The sequence below is a fragment of the Centruroides sculpturatus genome, unplaced genomic scaffold (assembly GCF_000671375.1).
Source record: "Centruroides sculpturatus isolate CEXI.00-Female unplaced genomic scaffold, Cexi_2.0 scaffold24, whole genome shotgun sequence".
Lineage (NCBI taxonomy): Eukaryota > Metazoa > Arthropoda > Arachnida > Scorpiones > Buthidae > Centruroides > Centruroides sculpturatus.
In genome coordinates, this window is record NW_019384375.1 from 367,918 (window position 1) to 387,919 (window position 20,002).

The 20,002-nt window shown below is 25.1% G+C and overlaps 1 protein-coding gene across 1 annotated transcript in view; it reads right to left on the bottom strand.

Moving 5' to 3' along the window:
• LOC111616681 (Down syndrome cell adhesion molecule homolog) overlaps positions 1-20,002 on the bottom strand; it is a 191,291-nt gene that overhangs the window by 47,915 nt on the left and 123,374 nt on the right. Inside the window, exons 18-20 of the mRNA XM_023358064.1 lie at positions 12,659-12,757; positions 10,138-10,323; positions 9,117-9,410 (exon numbers count right to left, since the gene is read on the bottom strand). Of these exons, the coding sequence (XP_023213832.1) occupies positions 9,117-9,410; positions 10,138-10,323; positions 12,659-12,757 (579 nt within the window). The remainder of the gene's footprint in view (positions 1-9,116; positions 9,411-10,137; positions 10,324-12,658; positions 12,758-20,002) is intronic.

Genomic DNA, 20,002 nt, shown 5'->3' on the forward strand with positions numbered 1-20,002 from the left:
TGGCATCCCTCATAATTTTTTTTTCGTATTATTTTCTAAAGGGTTGAGCGACCATGCCGAAATATACTTTCTTCAAGGATAATGAAATTATATATATATATATTATAGAATTATTATAAGAAATCACACTATCCACACTTTTTCCAGCAGCAATGCTTTAATATACAAATGCTTTGGCCACATTTGGGGCCCATATCAGGTTTCAACATTAACAAAATCAAATGTCTATAAAGAATGTGGTTGAAAATGTAATACATAAGTTTCAGCTTAAATAATAGATGAATAGAATTGTTGTTAAATTTGATTTATTCTTTTATTTTAGTTATTAATTGTGAATTTTATAAAATGAATAATTAAATAGTGTAGAATTATTTTTATATGGAGTACTTATATGATAAAATTTTACACAGTAATTTCTTGTTTCCTTTTTTACAAACTTTCTAAATAATTTTATAAATGCTAAATTTCAATTAATATAAAGTAATTGTTGAAGATGTTTTTCTTATTTGTTTGAATATGATTTCTAAAGTTCATTTATTGTTACAAAATGAATGAAGAGTGGAATTTTAAAAAAATGCTCTCTTAATTAAAAAATCAAATTGCATATTGATGTATTTAAAATGCTAAAAACATTTTATGTTATAAACATTTATAAGTAATAAATAATTATAAACTTTAATTTTCCATTATGAAATTAATTTAAAAATGACTAAAATCAATTATTTCACATTGAATTTCATTATATAATTTTTTATAACTTATAATTCTTATTACAAAAGTTTAATTTATAATTTTTTTTTTATTTTAAAAGAAATTTAAATTAAGTCAGTTTAATAAAGTTTAATATAAAGTTGAGGAATTTATTTATAATTACAAGTTCTCATTTACCATGTTTTTTTTTTAATAAGTACTAACAATTAAATTGTTTCCAAAAATAGCAAATGTTGTTAAGCATAAGCTTGTCAAAAATTATTAAACCTGACAGATGCATAATATTTTTGATGATAAATGGAAAATTTTATCAGTAGGGAGGATGAAACCTCTTAAAGCAGGATTATTATTATGTATTAGATTATTTTCACAAGTATGAACCACATAATTATTCTTAAATGTAATTAAGTGGTATAAGATAATTACTGCATAATCATGATATCATAAATCTGTCATTAGATTGCTGTAGGCCTGAAACTTGACAAGAAAATTGAACCAATGTTTTACATGGGAGAACATCCAGATATTTAGTATTCTGTCTTCAATAAGATTTACTAATTTTTGACCTGTAGAAAATAATTTGATCATAATTGTTAGATTAAAAAAAAAGTTCAAGAGAAAATAATTAGAGTGTAATAAATTTAATATTCCTAACTGTATGCATATAAGACATAATTACTCTATAATAAAATTTGATTATCATTTAGGATAATTATAAGAAATTACAGTTAAAATAAAGGAATGTTTATCGAAATCTTGCTGTCATCTTAAGTTTGCTAAATTTGTGGATACATTTTTATAGAATATTGATTTATACGAGAAATAAAACAGTTGAACGAACAAATTAAAAATTCATTAAAAAAAACACTAATTAAGGTCAAATTAAAAGCTTAAACGATAGAAAACTTGGCTTGTAAAATGAGAAAGTGAGTTTAATTAATACTTTATGTTCAAGTTAATAATCAACAAACATATATTAATGAACTGAGTAATAATGAAACAAACATAGCATAATGCTAATTAATATATATATAATAAATGTTAAATATGCAGTTTATAATTAGCTAATTTGGAAATATAAAACTTTACATGTAAATTAATACGATGTGTAAAGTTTATTATGCTTTACTAATAAAAGTCGAAGATTGATATACCTACCAATCAATCTTTTCTATCTTTCTTATTTATTTCGAATAAAAATCGAAAATTGCTATCAAATCAAAATTATCTTCGTTCATGCGTTTGATTTTCAATGTCGGATTTGGCTTCATCCCAATTTGTATCACGAAAGGTATAAATTGTGTGCAGCGATGGTTGAAAAATTGGTATTGACGAATCGAACTAAACTTCGATGCACATAAAACCTTTGCCCGTATTCGATATTCGTCAATTTAGTGATGTTCCACTAAAGTTGACTTTTTTTCTTCTATTTATAAAAACAAGAGATACAATTGCATGCAAGTTCATTATTTAAGGAATATTTTAAAGGAGCAATTTCTAGTTCTAAAATTCCCACTAAGTGAAGATGATGTTTATCTCTTCCAATTTTGCAGTTAGATTTCAAAAATAAAATTTAAAAAATGGCTTAATGCTAAAGAAAATGTTAATCAAAACTTTCAAAAGCATAAAAAAATTAATGCATAGATTATAATAAAATTTCATTTACAATAGAAAAAATTCAGTTCTATTGCAAAATTAACTTAAAAAATCAGAAATTGGTGACATAAATAACGAATAAATATTTTAGATACAGTAAAAATCTAATAAGCACATACAAATAATTCAATTATAACATAGAAATATTTAAAAAATTCAATTACCATATAATAGTAATATAAAAAACAATTTAATGAAAGGATCAGATTTAATAAAATATAAAAAGAAAAACATTAAGTTTTACCCTACAAAGTTAAATGAAAGAATTACACGTATTGTGTATATTATTTGAAAAATATATCTTTGTAGTTTTCTTCCTACCGAAGATAAAACAAATTTTTTTCTTATTTTTATCTTAGCAATAATATATTTTTTAAAAAATAAAACACTTCGCAGCGTATATTTCTAACCTACTTACATTATTATTCAGCTTTTTCAAACAGTTATTTAAATATTTAAACTTTATTCAGTAATTACTCATTTTCACAGATGAGATAACAAAGATTACCCTGCACAATATTGCTATAATAAATTCATTCATTAACAAACCTAATAAAAATAATTTTACAGGTTAAATGTTGAAGAGAAAATTACAATAAGCTTTCTAATAGCTGTTGTAGTTTTATATTTAGACCTTAAAATATATAATTCTGTTAAAAGCTTTGTTTTGAATGAATATAATTTATTTTTTGAAATTTAAACTTTGATGCTAAGCAAATCATTTGCATCAATACGATAAAAGCTTTCTGTAAATAAGTCTTGAAGAAAACCAGGTATTGTAAGTAATCAAATATAGACCTACAGATGTATTAATTATAATTTTCTTACCTCCAGTTAGTGTTAAAGTTGCAAATTTGTACTCTGCGTCAGTGGATCCAGCATCATTGTGAGCTGACATGAGTAACTCGTACCACGTTCCTGAATTGAGATCTGATATAGTTACAGAATGTTGTTCGGGAACGATATTGTTTGAAAGTAAGATCCATTCTTTCTGTTGCTGGGACTTGTATTGAACAACGAAGAACAATATAGGACAGCCACCATCATTCCAGGATGATAAACGAACCTGAAGAAACGTTGAATTCACTACAAGAAGGGATGATTTGTCTGGAGCTACAGGCTCTGTGCTTGGACGGAACAAAATATAGTCATCAGCTAACAATATATTTTAAGAAACATTAATTTTAGTAATTTAAAACTTTTCTCGCATATATTACTAATAAAGTATGCTCATAAAATTTAATAAATTAATATATTAAATCATAAAACGCTTAATTTAATAATTACTATATGCCTGGCACATTAAATTTGTGCTAAATTTAAACAGCCCGATTATAAATTGGCTTTTAAAGATGTATTTTGTGTTATAAACGCGAATAAAATTCAAAAAAGTTTTTGAAAGCTTTACACAGAATTTAAAGTTTTTCATGAATAAATTTATAATATTTTTTTTTGTATTATAAGAAAAAATAAATGTATGTGTACAGCTTTCTCAATATTTTAAAATTCTATTCACTATTCTTCATAATATATCAAAAAAACTTGAAACATTTTCAGAGCGAACTCAAAGAATATATAGAAATGTATATATAAATCGTGATGGGTATTGTGATTTTCACCGGGTGAAAAATCAAATTTCGAAGCTCTGATATTGTCGATAGAACTATTGTCACACCTGCCACTATTCTGTGACAAAAAGAGTGTCGCGAGTCGAAAGTTATGAGAAGTTATTATTGACCGAGTCCCTTGTCTTCGCCNCAAAAATCAACAAAACAAAAGAAAACAAAACAGGACGCGAACTGAGAAAGAAAATTATATTCTACCTGAAGTCCAAAAATTGAGAACAAATATCACTGTGGCTTAAAGTTTTTTCCTCTTTTTACATTCTTTTTGAAGATTTCATAACTTGATATGCTTAAAAATAGATTATTAAAGTACCATTTTTAACAAGAATTTATTGTAGTGAAATTTCGTTACATGAATCATTGTAGAATAATAATAATCAAAACCAAAGATAATTAAAAAATACTTAAAGTCAACAGTAACAGGTATTAATTTTAAGTAAATCTAATGAGAAATATTTAAAGATTTATTTCGGTTTCTATTTTCATTTACTGTCTGGATTACTACAAAGTAGGACAAAAATTAATTTAGATGTAGACTACTGTTGAGAAATTTAGACTTATATAGAAAGTATTAAAATCTGTAGATCTATTACTAAAATGTCAGAAAGGTAATCTTCAGAGACTTTTTTGTAAACAATCTTTTTCTTTGTTTAATTATTATGTAAAATAAATAAAAAAAATTGTGATATGAAATTAAAGAAAAAAAATGTTTGCAGCAAATAAGTTTCTAATAGAAGAGCATGAATTTGATCTAATGTATTTTGGAATTTTTTATGTTTCTATTCTTATAATGTAGAAAACATCTAAATTTAAAAAAAATTAAATATTTACTATTTTTTAATATTACAATAGATTCTGAAATTTTATATAATGATGTTATTCTTCAAAACTCATAAAAAATTTTAAAATAAAATAATATTCATTATTTTTCAGCAATTAAAATAAATTAGTTGTAAACTATTTTCTATTTTTCTTTCTTATTTATTTATTTTTGAAAAATAAAACATTTTGTTTCTGGATAGAATTGTTTGTTCATCCACAAGTTCTAAAAAAAAGATTAAAGGTAGAAAAAATAAAATTTAAGACAAAAAATTCTTCTCAATATAAAAACTTTGATCACTAGGAATGAAAAGGAAAATATATATATTTTTTTTCTTTCGTAAAAACTTCTTAAACAGTAGTGTTTTACTAGTATGATCCAACAAATTGCTTNTAAAAATAGTAAATATAATATAATAAAAATTTTTATATAGAAAAAGTTATCTATAATAACATAATATCATTATTCATGTTCTAAGCATCGTCGTTAAAATGTTGCCCAAAGCAAAGAAAAGTACTGAAAGTGATAATGAACTCGCAAACCAAGACTCTTATCGTAACATGATAATATACCTTGAAAACAGATCCACTATTCCATTCCAACAAAGAAAAGTCAGAAATCATTAGAGAAACTATTTTTATTTAAATAGCAATGTAAAATGCAATGCACATTTATTCTATATTATAATTTCAACAATTTTTAAGATTTTTTTAACCTCGAAATTAAATTAGCTAAAATTAGAATAATTTTCAACATTTAAATTTTTCAGGATTCACTTCATTTTTTCGTCAGATGATTAATTCTTGTATAACAGAATATCACAATAAAACTTCTTTAGCGAGATGATTTCACCCAGTACACGAATTTCATTTCTCCATTAGAACTCTTTTCTGCTCTTAACATTTACTATACTCGTTAGATTTAATGTCTATAATTTTCCATAATTAAGCTTCCTTCATAAATTATATTAAAAAAAATAATGAAAATTTAGAGCTGAAAAATATTTCATAAAACTTCGAGATGCATACTGTTCGAGATAAGACATCAAAGATTTCATAAGTAAAATCATGTAAACTTCTGTCTCGTATAGTTGCAATAATTGTAAAAATATTAAATCATATCTCTCAGACTGGATACATTTTGCAGTTAAATTGAAGAATGTAGAATCACCATAATATTTAGGCTATTTATAAAATCATTTAAACTTCCAACAGTATAAAAATTACATAAAATAGAAACATATAAAAATAATCGATCATTAATGAAGTTTTTTGTAAAAATCTCTGAATCGAAACTTGAAATCATAAAAAAAATTAAAAATAATCATTTATTCTATTCAAGATAAATATGATTATTTTTAATATTTTATGATTTTCAAGTTTCGATTCAGAGATTTTTCTAATATTATCTAATACAATATATTATATAAATATTTCTACACAAACTTAATAATAATTGTTAAACAAATTATAAGAAAGCATTGTGACCCGCAGCAATCACATTTTTTTAAAACGGGACAAAAATCACTTAGGGCGAAGAAGAAAACGCAGTTAACATCAGTAATGAAAGAAGATGGAGGGGAAAAAACAGAATATTCGGAAGAAAGAAAAATTTCATTTTGGTTTACAGAAGCCAGAAAAACATCTTGTTTTTTGATGGAAGTCTTTGCAATAAAATTTCGGCCCTTTATTTTTTTCTTACTGTGCTCTGAGCAATGAATTAAAAGCAAGAAATATTACCCTAAAGGTTTTTTCTCAAATCTATATTTATTTTCAAAACAGTTGTATAGCTTAAATTTATACTTTAGTAAATATTATATTTGTTGCTGTGAGACATAGTGTAGATGGTGGTGTTTATAGTTAGAAGTGACTAATGTCAAAAATGTCAGAAAGATTAAAATGTTATATTATAAAAACTTATAGAAAAGTCATTTTTAGAGAAAAAAGTTTAAGAGTAATACATCTTAAATTTTTTAACTACGTATTCTATATATTTTTCTACTTTTGAAAGTAAAAATGTTGGTAAGATATAGATAAAATTAATCTATATTATATATATATATGGAATTTCATGAAGAGAGCCACAACATTTTAACAATAAAACAAATATTTACGTTAATAATTACATGAAAGGGCAATTTTAAACCAAGTTTAACTAATTGGTCCTTCGAAGTATAACATTATTCTAAAGTCCAACAGCAATCTAGGCTCAGAATGTCTCTTTTATTTCTGTATTTCTTCGTTTCTGTCCCTTTCCCTTCTTCCTTTTTTTCCTCTTGGACATGCCGCCCTTTGCCATTTTATTCTCTTCTAATAAGCTTGGCGTCTACTGATTGGTTGGTGTCTGCGTTTCATAAGCTAATTGACTAGTGATTGGTCTGACATTCCGTCTGCTGATTGGTACAGCTCTGCGTCCCATCAGCTGATCTTAATTTGATCGACTTTGGATTCCAAACAGACAATAAAAAAGAAAGGAACAAAAATAACAACAAAATTTTTAAAAAATTAAAACTAATTTTGGCCCCCATACATACATATGTAACTTATAACATATAAGTTTATATATATTTCATACAGATCTAAAAATAATCTGAAATAAAAAATAAAGATTACATTTTTATAGAATATTGATTTATACGAGAAATAAAACAGTTGAACGAACAAATTAAAAATTCATTAAAAAAAACACTAATTAAGGTCAAATTAAAAGCTTAAACGATAGAAAACTTGGCTTGTAAAATGAGAAAGTGAGTTTAATTAATACTTTATGTTCAAGTTAATAATCAACAAACATATATTAATGAACTGAGTAATAATGAAACAAACATAGCATAATGCTAATTAATATATATATAATAAATGTTAAATATGCAGTTTATAATTAGCTAATTTGGAAATATAAAACTTTACATGTAAATTAATACGATGTGTAAAGTTTATTATGCTTTACTAATAAAAGTCGAAGATTGATATACCTACCAATCAATCTTTTCTATCTTTCTTATTTATTTCGAATAAAAATCGAAAATTGCTATCAAATCAAAATTATCTTCGTTCATGCGTTTGATTTTCAATGTCGGATTTGGCTTCATCCCAATTTGTATCACGAAAGGTATAAATTGTGTGCAGCGATGGTTGAAAAATTGGTATTGACGAATCGAACTAAACTTCGATGCACATAAAACCTTTGCCCGTATTCGATATTCGTCAATTTAGTGATGTTCCACTAAAGTTGACTTTTTTTCTTCTATTTATAAAAACAAGAGATACAATTGCATGCAAGTTCATTATTTAAGGAATATTTTAAAGGAGCAATTTCTAGTTCTAAAATTCCCACTAAGTGAAGATGATGTTTATCTCTTCCAATTTTGCAGTTAGATTTCAAAAATAAAATTTAAAAAATGGCTTAATGCTAAAGAAAATGTTAATCAAAACTTTCAAAAGCATAAAAAAATTAATGCATAGATTATAATAAAATTTCATTTACAATAGAAAAAATTCAGTTCTATTGCAAAATTAACTTAAAAAATCAGAAATTGGTGACATAAATAACGAATAAATATTTTAGATACAGTAAAAATCTAATAAGCACATACAAATAATTCAATTATAACATAGAAATATTTAAAAAATTCAATTACCATATAATAGTAATATAAAAAACAATTTAATGAAAGGATCAGATTTAATAAAATATAAAAAGAAAAACATTAAGTTTTACCCTACAAAGTTAAATGAAAGAATTACACGTATTGTGTATATTATTTGAAAAATATATCTTTGTAGTTTTCTTCCTACCGAAGATAAAACAAATTTTTTTCTTATTTTTATCTTAGCAATAATATATTTTTTAAAAAATAAAACACTTCGCAGCGTATATTTCTAACCTACTTACATTATTATTCAGCTTTTTCAAACAGTTATTTAAATATTTAAACTTTATTCAGTAATTACTCATTTTCACAGATGAGATAACAAAGATTACCCTGCACAATATTGCTATAATAAATTCATTCATTAACAAACCTAATAAAAATAATTTTACAGGTTAAATGTTGAAGAGAAAATTACAATAAGCTTTCTAATAGCTGTTGTAGTTTTATATTTAGACCTTAAAATATATAATTCTGTTAAAAGCTTTGTTTTGAATGAATATAATTTATTTTTTGAAATTTAAACTTTGATGCTAAGCAAATCATTTGCATCAATACGATAAAAGCTTTCTGTAAATAAGTCTTGAAGAAAACCAGGTATTGTAAGTAATCAAATATAGACCTACAGATGTATTAATTATAATTTTCTTACCTCCAGTTAGTGTTAAAGTTGCAAATTTGTACTCTGCGTCAGTGGATCCAGCATCATTGTGAGCTGACATGAGTAACTCGTACCACGTTCCTGAATTGAGATCTGATATAGTTACAGAATGTTGTTCGGGAACGATATTGTTTGAAAGTAAGATCCATTCTTTCTGTTGCTGGGACTTGTATTGAACAACGAAGAACAATATAGGACAGCCACCATCATTCCAGGATGATAAACGAACCTGAAGAAACGTTGAATTCACTACAAGAAGGGATGATTTGTCTGGAGCTACAGGCTCTGTGCTTGGACGGAACAAAATATAGTCATCAGCTAACAATATATTTTAAGAAACATTAATTTTAGTAATTTAAAACTTTTCTCGCATATATTACTAATAAAGTATGCTCATAAAATTTAATAAATTAATATATTAAATCATAAAACGCTTAATTTAATAATTACTATATGCCTGGCACATTAAATTTGTGCTAAATTTAAACAGCCCGATTATAAATTGGCTTTTAAAGATGTATTTTGTGTTATAAACGCGAATAAAATTCAAAAAAGTTTTTGAAAGCTTTACACAGAATTTAAAGTTTTTCATGAATAAATTTATAATATTTTTTTTTGTATTATAAGAAAAAATAAATGTATGTGTACAGCTTTCTCAATATTTTAAAATTCTATTCACTATTCTTCATAATATATCAAAAAAACTTGAAACATTTTCAGAGCGAACTCAAAGAATATATAGAAATGTATATATAAATCGTGATGGGTATTGTGATTTTCACCGGGTGAAAAATCAAATTTCGAAGCTCTGATATTGTCGATAGAACTATTGTCACACCTGCCACTATTCTGTGACAAAAAGAGTGTCGCGAGTCGAAAGTTATGAGAAGTTATTATTGACCGAGTCCCTTGTCTTCGCCTTGAGCTACGTCACTTTAAGCAATTTGCGATGATGTCTCCAAGAAAATTAAGCTCAAGTAAGAAATTTTCACAGTAATTTGTGGCCCCTTACCTCCACCGGTTGTCCTGGCACTGATGACATCACTAGGCTCCCCTCTTCCAGCGTTATTGAAAGCTGTCAGAGTGAATTGGTAGCTTGTACCACATCGAAGATTAGTTACTGTGTGTCGAGTTTTCTTTTGAGAAATGTGGGTTTCTTCCAAATCTCCTAAATCGTTTCTGTGATGAAGAATATAGCCTGAAATGTAGAAAAGTTTTGATATATCATACGAAATAATGGAACATTTACAAAAATAACATTTCTATATTCCAATTTATAAAATGATGGACATTTAAGATTGCTTGGAAAAATTCTACGTGACCAAGAAAATAAACTATTGAAAAGTTTTGTGAATAAGAAAAGAAAAAAAAAAGTTACAAAAATACATTTACATTATTTTCTTTCATGTACAATATATTTTGTTACGATTTTAATCTACTTCAACAAAAACATTTTAATCTATCAACAATATAACGTTATGTCTTTGGTTAAAACATAAAAAAGATACAGATAAAAAATACACATACCCTGTAAAAAATAATATACAATTGTTGTTTTTGTATGTAGGAATAAATTATTTCCAGTTATTGTACTTTATTGTATTTATGTGTGCAGCAAGTATAATTATTAAATATTGTTTGCACGTTACTCTTTCATTTGCAGTATCGCAACCACATTCTCTTCTCATGTTTAACCGTCATTTAAAATACATTATGACCAATGTAAATAGAACAGCTTCTTTACAAACTTAGCAATATACATAAAATTAATTTCATAAAATTATTTATTTAAAATTATTTAAAATTTAAGTATTAAGAAATCATAAAGAATTGAAAAGAATATTCACATAAAATGGTATAAATGGATAAAAAACTCAAGCAGTTTTATCTTAATTACAGTTCTAACTTTCCCTAACACATAAATAGTACATTAAACTTCAGAGAGATGGCACTAGCCTGCAGCAGAAACCATTTTATTGATTGACCTGTTACACTATGATCAGTGTAACAGGTCAATCAATAAAGATTTTTCATATATATATAAATAACTTCAAATAGAAAAATGGAATGAAAGATATATATATGGTAAAAGATATTTTTATTTAAAAATTTCAATCGAAAATTTTTCAAGGAAAAAATTAATTTTTCACATTATTGTTTTACTTAAAATATAAAAGCATATATACTTAAGTAATCATTAGAATGCATGAATCTATGTTAATTTACTAGCAAGAGAATAATCGAATATTGAAGTATACTTGTTGAGCAGATTTACAAAATAAATCTACATTAGTAAAGAATAAAATGAAGTAATGGAAGTGATCGAATCTGTTTTATCGATTAAGCAGAGATCAAAGGTTTTAAAAGCATTTTCCTCTCCTCGAAACACTTTACTGTTTTATATAAGAAAAGCTTACAACTAAAACGCATATTAGCTGTCCTTTTTGTCAAACAAGCAAGGTGAAAAGAGCATGTTTAGATTTTATTTTTCGACAGAAGTTTTAAAGTAACAGAAAAAAAAGCCACACGTATTTGAAATTTGTTCGTTTTTCTACGATATACAAAAGTAACGTGAACAATGCGACCAACAATCCGAAAAGGTTTTGTGAGTGAGAATACTTGCTTTGTGAATATTTTCACGATTGAAAGTACAACTTATCACTATAAAATTGGCTTCGGGCAACCTCATTATATGAACACGAAACTACCTAACACGAAATGTGTTTCCTGTTACACGAAACTGACAGATTCGCACTTAAAGTGCGTGCTAATGCTTTGAACTTCATTCTAGATGCCTTAGGCTGATTAAAACAAGCATCGTCGATTACAAGGCCCATTACCAGTTTTCGGGTTGTTTCGCAATTCCTAAACAGTGCGAGAATTGTCGTATCAATTGATGAACTCTATTTAAATTTATATTCTAAATAATTTCATCAAATGTGACTTTTATATAGGATAATATTGATAACAAATATGGGAATATATACAAAATCTAAGAGCTTATTAAAATTTTTAATCATCTTAAAAATTAAACACAAACAGTAGAAAATTATTATAATTTGTATATACTATTTANTCCTATCTGTTCTAACTTAAATAATCTTGATAATGTCATAAATAAGAAAACGAAGAGAGATAATGGTAAAAAGCTTTTCCATTTTCTGATATTACTTATTCTTATCTGCAACCACAACTTTTAACTTAACAAAATATAAAAACTAACTCACTCTGTAAACAAGCCCAATTTTATTTTATTATTAAATTACTATTTCCTGTATTAAAGCCATTTTAAAATGATATCATATTAAAAAAGCCAGCAATAATAAAATTATGTTTACATAAAATTCGTTCTATTATACATGTAATCGAGTCTTATATAAAATTCCATTAAATTTAAAGCTATTATATAAATAAAAACATTTTTATTAGTAAAAAAATAACCGTAAATACAATTAAACAAACAAAATAGAAGAACTTGATTAAATAACTTTTCAAAAATACAGTATTATTATATTCTTAAAATTAGGTTTTACCTGTTACAGGGCTATACTTTTCGATATCTTCGTCCCATTGTAGTTCTAAAGATGATGAAGTTCTTGAAACGACCTTTAAAGTTGGAGATTTCGGTGGATCTGTTAATTAAATATAACACATAACCAAGTGAATAACTTAATAAAATTTTAAAATTTTCATAACTAATTTTAATTATGATAGAAATTTAAACTTTCTATTCAGTGCTGGAAGACAAGAATTAATTAGTGAAATCTACATTGGTATATATCTATATAAATTCATTTTAACAAGCTATACTAATTGAACAATCAAAAATTGGAGAATAAATAGATTTAAAGATTAATTTATGTAAATTCACGATAAACATTTGTTAATTTATTCATCTTTTATAACTTTCTAGTCTTTTATTCAAGTAGGTAGTGTCCTCTTATATCGTATTTAACATTTTATTAAAGAAAATCTAAGTAAAGTACATAGAAAGAGTATTTCTCGCCTCTTTTAATTTAGAACATGTTAACAAATCGGTCTCTTGTTAACAACAACTTCAAACAGCGAATGAACAAAGATGAATGATCCAGTTTTACCCTGCTAAAGAATATATGAAAATTAACGAAAAATAATTTTAATCATTTGCGACAGTACAGTTGCGACTTCTTAACAATTTAGAACCTAAAAACAATTTAATTATTTATCTATTTTCTTCTGAAAAAAAAAATCTCAAAATAGAAAATAAAATATAAAAATATTTTTTTCAGCATTAATGAAATAAACTGGAGGGAAAAAGAAACTAAAAAAAGTCGATCGCGTAATTAAAGAGTAAGCCACTACCAAAGAAGTAATGTCACCTAGTTTCTAAATGTCACTTGAAATTTAATAACTAGAATTTTTTACGTTGGTAAATTTATAAATGTGTAAATAAATTGCTAAAGCAATGCAGTATCAAGCGTTATCTGGAGGAAAACCTTGTCGATTCGCAAAATAATTATTTTCAAGCTTTTTTTTTCTTATTTCTAGAAACCAAAGTAAGGAAAAATAATGAAAGAAAGCGAGAATCATCATCTAAAAGAATAATTATACTGATTTTATATTTATTTATTTACAATATTTCTATTTAAATATTCAATGATTTTTTTTTAAACCTGTAATTTCTTAGTGTTTGTTAGCAAAATAATAATCAATGGAATTCGAAGACAAAGCTATAGTAAACAAAATTTAATAAATAAATAGAAAATTTGATAAATTATAGCAATTACTGTATCATTATTTACGCTGAGATTTATGTAACCATGAATATTATAAAACAGAAAAGTTTGTCAGTTATGACCTTTGACATATTACACAAATTTATTGTTTTAATAGTATTTCATTAATATGACTTTTAAATAAATTATAACATTTATTATATTAGTATTTTATTAAATTTATTAAATTTCTTTTTGCATACTTTCACAACAATTTCATCAAATATTTTTGCTAAATGAACTGAAGACATGAATAATTAAGATTTATCGTAATTACTTTTTAATATAATTTTATTTTAATGTTAATTTTATGTTGAAAAATAATTAAAATACTTAGTAAATTTTAAATTTAATTAACTCTATTTTAACAGAAGTATTATCTTATTTTTAATTAAATACTTTGAAAAATAATATTACATGAAGCTTGATGATCGAATATTTGTTTGACATTCTCTGCCATCTGTTGAGACATATGAGAAACATTTTGATTTACAAATGCATACTACATCTTTAATTTCTCTTACTTTTATCAGCTGGGGAATTACTTCAATGACTTTTAAGAATAATTAACAATAATATAAATTTAACGGAATCTAATTATTAAATAAAGATACGATATCATTGATTTTCCAAACGAAATCTTCGTTAAATTAATAGTAACCAAATTAGAATTTATTTCCTTATACGGCAAATAAATTATTTTATTTATTTAATATAAAATCTTAGAGAGGTTACTAAACTAAGTAAATCTAATTCTCATTAGAATTGACTTAATTAATTTTTAGATAACTTTTACTTTAATTTATTTAAAGTTACGATTGTTTCAATTTCTTTATGTTTCTATTAAGTTCATTTGTAAGAATCTAGGTTATTCCCCTTAGGAAATTTTAAATTTTCTTCTATTTTTCCAATGAGTTTCTTCTCTGTTTTGAAATATTATTCATATTTAAGAGAAAAAATTTATATTACAAAAGCACCAAACATTTGTATGTTCTTTAATTTAAAATATAAAAAATGATAATTTATAACAACCTAAAGATATTTATACAGATATCTTTTTTAGTTTATTAAAAATTTTGATAGTTTTTTTCTATTTCTGTTATTATTTTTTTCTTTTGAAATATTATAGGTAACTGCATTGTAACGATATAATTTAATTAATTTTTCAAGCTTAGACACGACTACTGATGCAGATAAAAGAATATGTCTAATTATATTTAATATTTTAAAAATATTTTCATTCAAAAAATTAATAATTAATAGTGTACAAATATTTAACGTTAAGTAATTACTATTGATATTATTACAAATACTACAGTATTAGCCGTAGAATTTAATAAATATTCTATTAGTAAAATTATGAATTAATTTTAAAATTATAATAAACGTTCATATTTTATTCATTAAATGAAAGAACTTGTGAAATAAAAATTTTAATATTTTCTAAACTCGGAAATACCTTATATATATATATTTCGATATTGATATTTGATTATTCCTTAGTAAATATATTCTCAAAGAAAAAATTACAACTTCACATAACAAATATAGAAAATAAATAAAAAATGAAGACACTATTCTGACATGTAAATACAAACAGAACAAATATTGATATTCAATTTTTGATAATAAGAATCCTCATTCAAATACTATTATGTTTTTGTTATACTTTGTCCAGCAAATATTTCTATAGAGTTCTTGTAAAAGATAAGTTTTTTTTATATAATGTAAAACAAAGAAAACTTCTGTATTATGATACATGCTATCCCTCCATTGAACTTAATATAGTTTTAGGTATTATTCTTATTGCATGTTGTTATAAATCATGTAAAAATATTAGATCACAAACAATATATCCGTTAGAAATATATAAATTCTAAAAATAAATTTTCTAATTTTGAATTAAAAAATATAGTAACATAAAAATAATTTAATACCGTAATTATGATTTTCTATTCATTGACATTTATTCAAAAATTTCATACTTTTCAAAAATATTTTACACGTTTTTAAATTCTTTTCTAATCGTTTATGTCACAATGCATCTATTATGCGAATTTCTTGCACCTTTTTATAAAATTAAAAGTCATTAATTAGAAATTAAATAATTTTAAAGTTAATTGTTGATTTTAGTTACTAAAACTATGATAAAATCTGTTATATTCATTGTTCTCTTATTAAACTATAATCCGATTATCATTATTTTTTTTAAATCTATTCAATTAGTGTCAGCGATTTATCTTATTTAAATTTTCTTTATTGTTACATTGAATAATTTCATTATTATTTAATATATATAATTTTAACTAAGAAAGATTATCAATTATTAGTAACATGAATTAGCTTCTAAATAACGTTATATTCTTTTTACAGATTTTAGTGCAAATTTTCTTACATGGACTATGTGGACTACACAAATAGGCCTACCTATAAAGACATTTTTAATAAAATTTCTGGTAAATCACTATTAAATTGATTTGACTTTATCAAAATTAATGTTAAAAATTTATTCTTTTATAAATGTATTTTTTTTTTTTGTTTCAATTTATTGTCCTGAAATTTAGTATATGCCATTTTATTTAAATAAATTTTAATTTTTAATTAAATTCTCCAACAACAATTTTCTATCATTCTTGATTATAAATAATTGCATCCTTTATCGTAAATAATAAAAATATATAAATATATATTAATTATTAATAAATTTTTATTCATATTATGTGTTGTACAGTGTGTCCCAAAATATAGATAATTGATTTATTTTCGTTTTATTATTTTTAATTTAAATATTTCTTAACAATGCAAGAGGTTATTATTGTTTATTTTATAGCACGATAGAATGTTATATAATTGTTTTTACAATATTTGACAGTTACATAAAGTGTTAAACACAAAATACGTATTTTGTGTGTGTCCCAAAATATAGATAATTGATTTATTTTCGTTTTATTATTTTTAATTTAAATATTTCTTAACAATGCAAGAGGTTATTATTGTTTATTTTATAGCACGATAGAATGTTATATAATTGTTTTTACAATATTTGACAGTTACATAAAGTGTTAAACACAAAATACGTATTTTGTGATTTCCCAAAAATATAAAAAATAAAATAGAGCAATAGTTTCATAACATAAATCAATGAAAATCGTTTTAATATTAAATGGAACTGTCATTATGCTTAATGGCTTCAAAATGCAGTTAGACATTGATTTAGTGAAATTTTGTAAGATTTCTGGATCCATTTAGAACAACACTCAATGATTTCTTATTTAAGCTCTGAAACCGTCGTAAAATGCGTTATTAGCATAAATTTTTCGTGCAAGAATGCCCCACAAGTCCTCAATAGAATTAATGTCCGTGCTTCTTGCCGGCCACTTCACAACTTGAATATTAAGATCTTCGAGCCACTTAGTTGTTGAGCGTGAACAATGAATACTGGCATTGCCCTGTTGGAAAATCTAATCAGATCCTATAATTTCTTCTCCAATAGGATCTGATTAGATTTTCCAACAGGACTTCTTGATAACTTTTAGATGTCTATCTATCGGTTAAAATGACTAAATTTGATAAGCCATTAAATCCAAAGCAGCCCCATGTCATAAGAGAACCATCACCCTGTTGCCTGCTGAAAAACTGCATTCTCCTTTCCTAATATCATCCCACTAATCAAGCCATACAAATTAAATTTCTTTTTATTATTGAAAAGGACTGAGAGCCAGTGGTCATTAAACAGCATGTGATCTTTAGCCCACTGCATTCTTGCCAATTGGTGTCGTTTTGTTAGTGATGGTTTTTTCATCATGGCATCAAATTTCTATGTGGAGCTGCTGAAATTCTTCGATGATCAGTGTTTTTTTTAAATATTTTTAATCCACTTTCACACCAAATTTGATTAACTGATTTATCCTATTGTAATTCAAGACACACAATTCAATTATCATCCCTTTCAGATATGATTTGGGCCTTCCTTATCAATGTTTAGAAGGTATTGGTGATGTTTTTCCAAAATTTTAGAAATTCCAGGAGCAGATCTGTTCATTAAAATAGCAATTTCTTTAACATTAGTCCTCTGCTTTTAATTTCCATATTCATGTAATTTCTTTCATACTAAACTCTTTTCCATGTAGATATTTGGAAAGTTTTGATTCATTATTTAAATTACTACTTGACAACAAAATAAAAGTGTTATGTAATGTCATTTATTTTTATATTTATAATTTTAAGTTTCTTTTGCTTCAAATTTTGCAATTTTGTTTTATTATCTATACTTTCGGGACAACCAAAAAATAGAATTTTGTTGTGAATTATTAATATAATGATCTTTAATTTGTAATTATCAAAAATCAGTGTAATTTGCATGTACAAATGAAATCATTTACATTTTTCTTAAACTCTTAACAATTCTGAAAAGCAGTAAAATGTTGATTATATATATTTTTGGGACACACTGTAATACCACGTTACGGGATTCTTGTACGAAACTAGACACGGCATGAACAAAACATAAGGTTTATTTACCATGGGAATATATAGTCAGATAACAGCACAATACAAGTTCACTGAGACCTTCCGCTATAAAAAACGGCCACACAAAGAAAAAACACGCGGGTACGTTCTTCTTTTCTCCCGCTAGGGGCGCCCTAACTTCACGTGTACTCAACAAAGAGAGATTTCAACCTTACTACAACACCTGAGCGTTTTCTGGGAAAATTTTTTATTACTGTCGTAGGCCATCATCAGGTTTTAAAATAGATTTAAGAAAATGTTCCACAAACAGAACATACCGTTTAAGTTGTTTTACATTCTAAATACTAATTTAAAAATTACGCGAATAAAATAAATAAATACTGTTTGTAGGGGATCACATAACTCAGGGGTTTTTATATCCTAATTTTTTTCTATGATGTATATCTCTAGCGTTCAGGCTAGATATACGTTAATTACATTTACACATATAAACTTTCAGCATTCAGAGCACTGATTAAAAAAGTCTTTTTGTATTGTTCCAATATAGAGGACCGGTTAAAAGAAATCAATAGAATTAAGGAGATTGCAACAACATTAGGATATGAAACTTTCACTATAGAAGGACTCATCAGGAGTTATGAAGTAAACAAAGATAATATATCAATGGAATTAATAAATTTACATACAACAAACGTTTAGGAGGTATTATAAAAGAGCTGGCAACTTACAAAACCTCAAAGATCGTGCACAAAAGAGCGCCTAATATTTACAACTTACTGAGGAATGATAAGAAAAAAATAAAGAAAAAAGAACAATCTGGGGATATACAAAATACATATGAAAACCAACTGTCAGGGGTCAAAAAAGATTACTGTGGAGTTACAAAAAGAAACTTCATGGTCCGTCTTAAGAAACGCTAGTATATGTGGAAAAAGACTATAGTAATACAACTTTAATTAACTTCAATGTTACAAGTGAAAGTCTCAATTATAAAGTGTAATGAAACAAACATCATTAAGCCTGTTCATTCTCAAACCATTGCTATGAATATACAAAAGAATAGAGATATACTACAGTAAGATTAAGAAACAGTGCCTGAATGCTAGGGATGCATACCTTCAACTTAGAAATACGCCATAGAAAAAAATTAGGATGTAAAAACCTGAGTTATGTGCTTGTAAAGCAAGGTTGAGTATCAATCAACCTTGGCTTTACTTTTATGTTACACTTTCTTTACTTTTATTTTATAATTTTCTTAATTTTATTTTTATTTGTATTTTGTTAACCTTATATTTTTCATAATTTATTTATTTAATTCGCGTAAATTTTTAAATTAGAATTTAGAATTTAAAACAACTTAAACGGAATGTACTATTTGTGGAACACTTTCTTAAATATATTTTAAAACCTAATGATGGCTGTGACAGTAGGCTGAAAACATTTGTTAATAAAGAATTCTCCCAGCAAATGCTAAAGTGTTGTAGTAAGACTGTAATAAATTTTTATCGGTACTCTGTGCTTAACGGGACACCAGTCATTTTTACTACTATTTTTAACGAAATCGATATTTTATTTCGTAATATGTTTAATACGCATGTTTTATATTACAATGAATATGTTTATACACATGTTTGTACACATGTTTAAACGTAT